The 8928-nt window shown below is 41.1% G+C and overlaps 1 protein-coding gene and 1 long non-coding RNA gene across 4 annotated transcripts in view; one reads left to right on the top strand and one right to left on the bottom strand.

The window, feature by feature from the left end:
- The first annotated feature begins 592 nt into the window (after window positions 1-592).
- Window positions 593-2897, top strand: LOC116525157. Its single transcript, XR_004257599.1, has 2 exons — window positions 593-1600; window positions 1680-2897. It is a non-coding gene; the product is annotated as an uncharacterized LOC116525157 (long non-coding RNA).
- Window positions 2898-5341: 2444 nt separating this feature from the next.
- SPON1 (spondin 1) overlaps window positions 5342-8928 on the bottom strand; it is a 301120-nt gene continuing 297533 nt past the window's right edge. For 2 of the 3 annotated variants that reach the window (XM_032240837.1, XM_032240835.1), the window contains one exon: window positions 5342-7953. In XM_032240837.1, coding sequence (XP_032096728.1) covers window positions 7790-7953 — 164 coding nt within the window. In that variant the 3' untranslated portion in view covers window positions 5342-7789. The remainder of the gene's footprint in view (window positions 7954-8928) is intronic. The other variant, XM_032240836.1, reaches the window with a different exon arrangement.

Genomic DNA, 8928 nt, shown 5'->3' with positions numbered 1-8928 from the left:
GTGCCACCATGGCTAATTTATGTATTTTTAGTAGTGATGGAGTTTTGTCATTTTGGCCAGGCTTGTCTCAAACTCCTGACCTCAGGTGATCCACCCACCTTGGCCTCCCAAAGTGCCGGGCTTATAGGGGTGACCCACCGCACCTGGCCAAGACTCTTAAAAACAAGAAACCAGATAACTAACTGGCAGGTAAATAGAAGGAGATGATAACCAAATAGTCTTTCTGAAACACCTCACTTAAGGGTATCTAATTTAACCAGTGACTGCTTCTAAAATTGCAAAGTAAGTTTTAGCAAAATGTGTTTTAATTAAAAGTACTTGGCTGGGCACGGTGGCTCATGCCTGTAGTCCCAACACTTTGGCAGGCTAAGGTGGGTGGATCGCAAGGTGTCAGGAGTTCAAGACCATCCTGGCCAACATGGTGAAATTCTGTCTCTACTAAAAATATAAAAATTGGCTGGGTGTGGTGGCACACACCTATAATCCCAACTACTCAGGAAGCTGAGGCAAGAGAATTGCTTGAATTCAGTTGGCGGAGGTTGCAGTGAGCTGAGATTGCGCCATTGCACTCCAGCCTGGGTGACAGAATAAGACTCTGTATCAAAAAACAAAAACAAAAAAACTTGACTGAGCATACAGGTTGTGTGTGTGTGTGTGTGTGTGTGTGTGTGTGTGTGTGTGTGTGTGCATAGCAGTAATAGGCATACTGGGAAAATGGATAAATATGGAGAGTTTTCGTCTTTCAAATTGCTCAGAGTCTAGTGCAGAAAGTTTTAGAGTGATAAAAACAAATGCTGGGACCCACTTTCAGGGCAGAGTAGGAAAAGCATTAAAAAAGTTTTGTCAAGTCCAGCGGAAGGAATTGTAGCATATATTCCTCCTGGAAAATCTGAGAGAGCTTCTTAATTAGAATTGGTGTTTAAGCTTGAGCTTGGTGGATTGGTAGGATTTGAGATGGAGAGGAGAGAAGAGTGAGGTGGTGGAAAGATGGGAAAGGCCCAGAGCTGGCAGAATGCAGGGTGTATTCTGGACTAGAACCTTGGCCTAAAAAGATTCTACATGGAATGGAAAAAAAATACGATAAAGCAGACTAGGATCAGGTTGTGGAGGGCTTTAAATAGGCTGGCCCTTCTGCATATAATGGGAAACTGCCAAAGATTCTGAACAGGAGGTGCCTGGATCTAATCTAGTGGTTGCATAATGGCAGAGAAGTGCAGATTTGGCAGTCAGATAGAGGTGGTTGGAATCATGGAATCTGTCCTCTTCGTATTATAAACTAAGTGAAGGCAGAATCATGTCTCTTGTGTTTATATTGCCTCGCATGTGCTGAAAAATCATGTGACAAATGGATGATTTAATAGAGAGAGATGATGAAGGCCTGAACTGCAGTGACATTGGGAGGAGACCATACTGGAGGGATATCCAAGCGATGTTTTCAGTCTCCAAAATACTGTATGGGCGACCAGGAAGAAGGTGGTACTAGTAATTAAAATGAGTGTAGACAACTCTCTAGTGATAGAAATAATGTGACAGTCACATACAGAGTTAGTCCAGGAGGCATTTGGAAATGGGGAATGGGAACTGGAGGTCAAAAGAGGAGGTAGAAATAAATGTGACAGTCACATACTGGGTTAGTCCAGGAGGCATTTGGAAATGGGAACTGGAGATCAAAAGAGGAGGCTAGGACTGGGAATATAGATTTGGAATTTGTGTCTTTTGAGCTTAGTGATGGAGAAAATAATAGGTAATATCCTCCAGGAAGACTGTGTTTGAGAGAGGATCCAAGTTATAAAACTTCAGGGAAAACGAACGTGGGAGATAGAAGATTAAGAGGCAGCAAAAAGCCAAGAGAAGTAGCCAGAAACCAGAGAGAACCACGAGGCTGTTCTGTGAAGAAAGCTGAGGAGGTGGTGGAAAGCATTGAGTGCTGTGGAGAGGATGGGGGAGTGAGAAGCAGCACTGGTCATGTGTGGGTTGCTGATTACTTCCTTAGATTTATTTCAGTTTTCTAGTTGTGGAAACCAGATGATAGTGAGTTGAGGTGTGATCTGAGGCTACGGATGTGGAGAAAATAGTGTGGGCTATTTTGAGAAATTGTGGCAAAAGCAGGGCAAGATGGGGAAGTTATCTTGTTTTATGGGGTAGGAGGTTAGAGGAATAAGAAAAGCCACTCCAAGTTACTTAATCACAGATACAGAGGTATGCAGATCTGGAACTAGATAGGTATTAACATCTGGTCCTTCAGTGTTTGAGAGATTTAGAAACCTAGTTTGCAGGCTAGTACATGCCTTTCTTATCGGGGAGAATGGTGCAGTGCAGCTTCTCAAGACTATCTGCATTGGAGGGCCAGGTTAAAAGATTGTTAGTCTCCAGTGCTGTGGACTGATACTTTGCTAATGTTATAAAAAATTAATTATTTGGAAAATAATTCTCCTGTATATTATGGCAGTGTCAAATTACAAGTTTCTGAACACTTGCTTTCAGTTTCTTATCTCATTTGTGGATGTTATCAGGCTGCAGGTCTTGGTTTGGGCAGCACTAGTATAGTGGGGAAGGGAGCAAGTGTTTTTCACAGGTGGCTCTCATGACTTCCATATAGGTTAGTGATTCCAGGTTAGGACCACTGAGTAACACATTCCAACACTAGAAAAAGAGGGACTATACTTATACCAACTCCAGGTGTTGTAAAGGAGTCAGTAGACTTGAATAAGATGTTTTCACCCTTTTACTTACATTGAGGTAAAGAAAAATTGTTTAAACATGTAGCTGCTTAAAATATGAGAACTATTACCCATCAGTTCTAAAGACTAGGAGTATTTAGAGCAGTATGAGAAAATGTTAATGAATGCTATCTTATGTTAAGACATTATGAATATTATAAATGTTAAGTGAAGACATTTCATTTTGTTCTGGTGATAACTGTAAAATTATGCATGCATATTTTGTCATGACATTTTCGGTTATAAGTGACAGAAATGCAAACCGGCTTCTCACAGTTCGTGTATTTACTCATTTATGAAGTGAGGATTGGGTGGAGTGCAGTTGGCCTTCAATGAGTCCTACAACAGGATACCATTAGGACCCACTCTTAAGAATTGTCCAAATTGTGGAAGTGGAGTAGAGACGTCAGCTGGATGGAAGAGCTTGTGTCAAAGCCTAAGGCCAGAAAAGGTAAGATAATTGGCCCCAGCCCTCACAGCTACTCAGGTGCAGCAGTGGTTTGAACCTAGGTTTCCGGTGCTGAACCATGACACAACCTCTGTCTCTCTACCCTACAGAGTGTGTGAAGCATTTGGAACCAACAGGGTTTCTAAAGCAGGATGTCATTATTTAAATTTGATATTTTAGTGTAGATCTTTTGCTTTCAGATTTCAAAGGATGTAAATTGAAGAATTAGCTTCATGCCAATTAGCATTCAGCTGCTATTTAGAATTTGTTATTGCATCTCATTTTCAAAAGAGGTTTATTTTTATTCATTCTCCTTACATTGGGCAGTATGAAGAACAAAATGAATCATTTTATTAAAATTGATAGCTCCACATAGTAGAGGAAATGACTGTGTCTTCCTTGAGTCTATGTTATAATCAGGGATTAAACATTAATGTTTAGCCTTTTTTATTTTGAACAGTGCCTATATCGTTAGGGTATAAATATTTAGCTCCTTAGGTAGCTGAACTTAGAAAGCTGGGTGCTTTTAATGGTCAGATTCCATTATAAACCGATGAGAGGCCTTTCTACAGTTCTTTGTGCTTTGATTTTTTGATTTTTTTTTTTTTTTTTTTTTTTTTTTTGAGACAGGGTCTTGCTATGTCATTCAGGCTGGAGTGCAGTGATATGAACACAGCCCACCAAAGACTACCTCCTGGTCTCAGGTGATTCTCTCACCTCAGCTTCCAGTGTAGCTGGGACTATAGGCATGCACCATCATGCCTGGCTATTTTTTATTTATCTATTTTTTTGAGATGGAGTCTTGCTCTGTTGCCCAGGCTGGAGCGCAGTTGTGTGATCTCAGCTCACTGCAACCTCCGCCTCCCTGGTTCAAGCTATTCTTCTGCCTCAGCCTCCTGAGTCGCTGGGACTACAGGCATGCACCACCATGCCCAGCTAATTTTTGTATTTTTAGCAGAGATGGGATTTTACCATGTTGGCCTGGCTGGTCTCAAACTGCTAACCTCTGATGATCTGCCTGCCTTGGCCTCCCAAAGCCTGCTGGGATTACAGGCGTGAGCCAGCATGCCTGAACAATGTTTGTATTTTTTGTATAGACAAGGTTTTGCCATATTGCTTAGGCTAGATTTTCTGATATTTAAAACAAATTTTATTTTTTTGACCAGGCGTGGTGGCAGGACAAATTTAAAAAAGAAAATATTTTTTAAATCCCAGCACTTTGGGAGGCCAAGGGGGTCAGATCACTTGAGGTTGGGAGTTCAAAACCAGTCTGACCAACATGGAGAAACCCCATCTCTACTTAAAAAAAAAAAAAAAAAAAATAGCCAGGCATGGTGGCGCATGCCTATAATCCCAGCTACTTGGGAGACTAAGGCAGGAGAATCGCTTGAACCTGGGAGGCGGAGGTTGCAGTGAGCCTAGATTGCACCACAGCACTATAGCCTGCGCAGCAAGAGCAAAACTCTGTCTCAGAAAAAAAAAAAAATTTAACCGTTGTCTGAAATGTAGGCTAAATAGAAATAAGAAGTCACAGCAATAATTTGACTTTGAGAATTTGTGTGTATTGACATTCATCTCAGGTCCTTTTAATGTTGCTATAATAATACCTTAGACTGGGTAATTTATAAAGTAAAAAGGTTTATTTAGCTCATGGTTCTTCAGGCTAGGAAGTACAGGAAGCATGCTGCCAGCGTCTCTCCGTTTCTGCTGAGGGCTTTGCATTTTGTGTCATAACATAATGGGGAAGGTGAAAGAGGACATGGAGGTGTTCAAAGAGTCAAAACCAAGGGGCATCCTGGCTTCATAATAGCCTACTCCCTTGGGAGCAATTCTGTGAGAACTAATTCAGTCTAGAGAGAGCTAGAACTCTTTCAGTACAATGGTACCAAGCCATTCATGATGGATATGCCTGCATGACCCAAACACTTCTTACTAGGCCACCTCCCAATGTGGCCACATTGGGGATCAAATTTAAGACATGAGTTTTGGTGGGAACGGACTCAAGCCCTAGCACATTTTAGCCATGTAACTTGACCTGGACTGTTTCTGGAGAGCTATAGTCATGAGAATGTATAATATACCTTTAATTTCTTGCAGCGAGTACATAGACTGAGTATGCCTAAAATATGTTTAATATGCAAAGTTCAAATTAAAAACAGCACAATTTTTAAACTTTTTTCAGTTCTGGATCTATAGAAGCCCAGATTTATTCTCATTTGCTACAGCAGATTCCCTTCAAATAACATGCACTGACAAGGTGACCAGTGAGTGAATGTCTGGTTGGGAAATCTATCATCTCTGAACTTCTTGCTGTTGAACCTAAAATATGGATGTAAATTGGATTACAACTGGTTTGGCATTGAAAAAAAATATACACAACAAACAATTATAACTTCTTTCTATGGCAGTTTTTACTGGGTGTCTAATATACTCTTTACTATCTCAAGTGGAAGTCCAAACAAATTTCATTTTTGCAGTAAAAAGTCTTTATTTCCAAAATGATTTGTTAGCCAGAAAAACTATAAACCACCTAACAAGACTTTGGTAAGAAAGAGACTTGATGTTCCTTATAAATTCCCCATTACAAACAAAAAATAACAATGCAACAAGAGTCGTGTTATCCATTCTTAGTCATTAACCTGGTTTTAAGTAAGTCTCTAGAATCAGGATTTTAAATGTACCCAACTGTGACCAAATAACATGAGACATTAGGGTGGCTTGTCCTTGGATTAGGAATCACTGTCTTAGGAACTTTATCATGGGTTGAGAGTTTTCCAGACAGCTTAGAACAATGTTGCAAAAGTGGGCAGTTCTATATGAAGAGTTTTTTTTTTTTTTTTTTCCTCAAGAAGGAAATTAAATCTCATTTTTTTTTTTTTTTGCTCCCTTTTTTTTTTTTTGGAAGAAAGCAATTCATTTAAGGATTTAAAAAATGTTGGAGACAAAGGTGGTAGTTCAGAGATGATGTAATAACGGTCCCTCCAAGAACAAGGGAGGAAAAGCCATGTCTTTTACTGAAAATGATGGAGGTGGAGGACAATATAAAAAAGACTTAACCTTCAGTACACTTACTTAGCTTAAAAACATAAAAGACCCAGTGAGTTTTTACTGAACAGTCTTTCTTGTGTTAAAGTACATATTCAGGGTTATAGTATGTTGTATTTGGAAATATCCTGATGTGTTTAATACAAATTCTTAGTGTATTCAGAGCATTATATGTGTCTCACCAATGGCACACATTTGGATTAAGCAGTAAGAAGGCCAATAAAAGAAACAGTTTTCAACAATAAATGCAGGAACAAAAACTGCTGATGGACCCAACTAAAAAAATGTCCTTTTATACTATCCCTAGGTGGTCAGTCTCCCTGAATCTGGTGTGCCTATAATTGCTGGGAAGGCAGTGTAAACCCGTGGCCATTCCTGTGCATGTCTGGGAGGACTGCCACGGTGGTGTGGAGCACTAACACAGGTTTGGCTTTCCACTAGAATTGCTTGCTCAGCTTAATCCCATAATAATATTCCTTTCTCTTAGATTTACTTTCTGTCTTGATAACTTTTTCTCTCTACATATAAAATTTTATGACTAAAATAACTAAAGAAGTACAGAGATAACTTTTTTTGAAGGAATGATTTGGGAGGCTTTGGGCAGACTTAGCAAAATGTTAGTATAATAAAAATGTTTCCTTACTAAAAACTGATTTGCAAACTTGAAAGTCTAGATGTGTGTAGGAAGATTTTAAAATTCAGGTATGGGACTGCTAAAGAGACCAATTTTGCTGCCTTGGTCTTGGTTCCAATCAGTGTTTAGTACCAAAAAGTAAAGAAGGCTGGCTTCCTAGAAGAATTGTGCATACTCCCCCCAACCCCCAAAAGCAAGGGAAAAATACACGCTAAACTTACTTATCCTTTATCTCAGGTATAAAAACTTGTTACCTTACATTTAAATAAAGCAGCGATATTTTTTTTTGTTGTTTCCGAGGGGCATCGGGAGCCAATATCAGGGGTGAGATAAATGTATTCCGAATTTCTCAGTGAAAGAACAAAAGCCACCCAACATGAATGCTCCTCTTCAAGTCTACCAGCTCTGTTTTCCTCAGGAACTACTGTTGATTGAGGAGACTTGAAAAGAGACCTAAAGTTCCACTAAGAAGACATGGGCAAACAGCGTTTTCAGTGAACAGGCCAAAGATGAGAATGAAGGGAATATGCTCCCTTCATCTGAGAATGTTTCCTACCAGCTGCACCCTGGGACTCAGGCATAGAGTCACTTCCAGACATGGTTGCCTCTCCATGTGGAGGAGGTCAAGGTCTCTGTTCTGCCTGGCCAGGTGGAAGCTCCAGAAGGACATGGACATGTTTCAGTTTAGTACAAGGTGGCTGACACTACTCACTTCTGTGCAGGAAGAGGGCTGGCTGGAGATGAGGGTGCTCCACTAAGCCTGTACCCATCAAGAAGTATTCAGAAAGGATGTCCCTGGCATCCACAAGACTACTGGGCGAACCACACTGCAAAAATGAAAACTAGTGTACACAATTTAAATTGTCTTAAACAAGCAAATAAACAATCCAGCCATTGGTGGCTCTGGAATCTGAATGCAGCCCTGGGGAACTTGTACCCTTGCTAACAAGGGTGAACATTGCATGCTCTGATCTCCTTTTTGTCTTTGCAGCTGGTAAACTGGGAGCTTTTGAATCTCTTCTTTACAGTCATGTAGCGTTCCTGAATCCCACCTCCGCACAGTTTGGTGCATTCTGACCAGGCTGTCCATGGGCGCATCCTACAACCTGAAAGCATGAGAATACTTGGTTAGGCCAGCAGAAACTGGGGACAGAACAGGGATGCTGAACTCTAGTAGAACTGTGAAATGTGGTTGTCTGGGCTCCTCCTCGGCTCAAGTATGTAATGATTTCGTTAGAGTCTTTACTTGGAACAGTTAGGTCATATGTGATTGATTGCAAAAAATGGCCACAAATGCTTCATGGGTCTTCTCATCGAAAGGTTGACTCTGTTTCTCCACCTCTTGAATCTGGGCTTGATAACTCGACTTGCTATGGCCAATGGGACATGAGCAAGAATGGGCTTAATAAAAGCTGCTAGGAACCTTTCCACCAACATGTAAGCAAGCTTGGCTAGGCTACTGGAGAGACCATCTATCTTTGCAATGACTATTCCTGCCGCCTGGAATGTACCTTTTTTTTTTTGAGATGAGTTTCTACCTGGTTGCCGAGGCTGGAGTGCAATGGTGCACTCTTGGCCCACTGCAACCTCTGCCTCCTGGGTTTAAGTGATTCTCCTGCCTCAGCCTCCCGAGTAGCTGGGATTACAGGCACGCACCACCACGCCCGACTAATTTTGTATTTGTAGTAGAGATGGGGTTTCACCATGTTGACTAGGCTAGTCTCGAACTCCTGACCTCAGGTGATCTGCCCACCTTGGCCTCCCAAAGTACTGGGAATATGGGCCTAAGCCACCACACCCAGCCTGGAATGTACTTTTCTATGTGGCAAACAACTCCAAGTTTTTCAAAACCCACTGTAACTTTCCCTGTTCTGACATGTCCCTGAACTCCAGTCAGTGTAAGATGCTCATTTCTCAGCTCCCTGAGCACTTGGTGCATTGCTCAATTATTTGGCCGCTTGGATCAATATTATTTCGGGAAATAAAACTCAAGGCTGACATGACACTGCTGCTAAACTTCTGGTTAGCCTTGCAAGAAAAATCATAAAGCCTCAGGCCATGGCTGCCTTGTCTGAGCCACA

Source organism: Sapajus apella, unplaced genomic scaffold (assembly GCF_009761245.1).
Source record: "Sapajus apella isolate SASKATOON/1434 unplaced genomic scaffold, GSC_monkey_1.0 scaffold47, whole genome shotgun sequence".
In the NCBI taxonomy this organism is placed as follows: Eukaryota; Metazoa; Chordata; class Mammalia; order Primates; family Cebidae; genus Sapajus; species Sapajus apella.
This window is presented reverse-complemented; position numbering and strand designations above follow the sequence as displayed.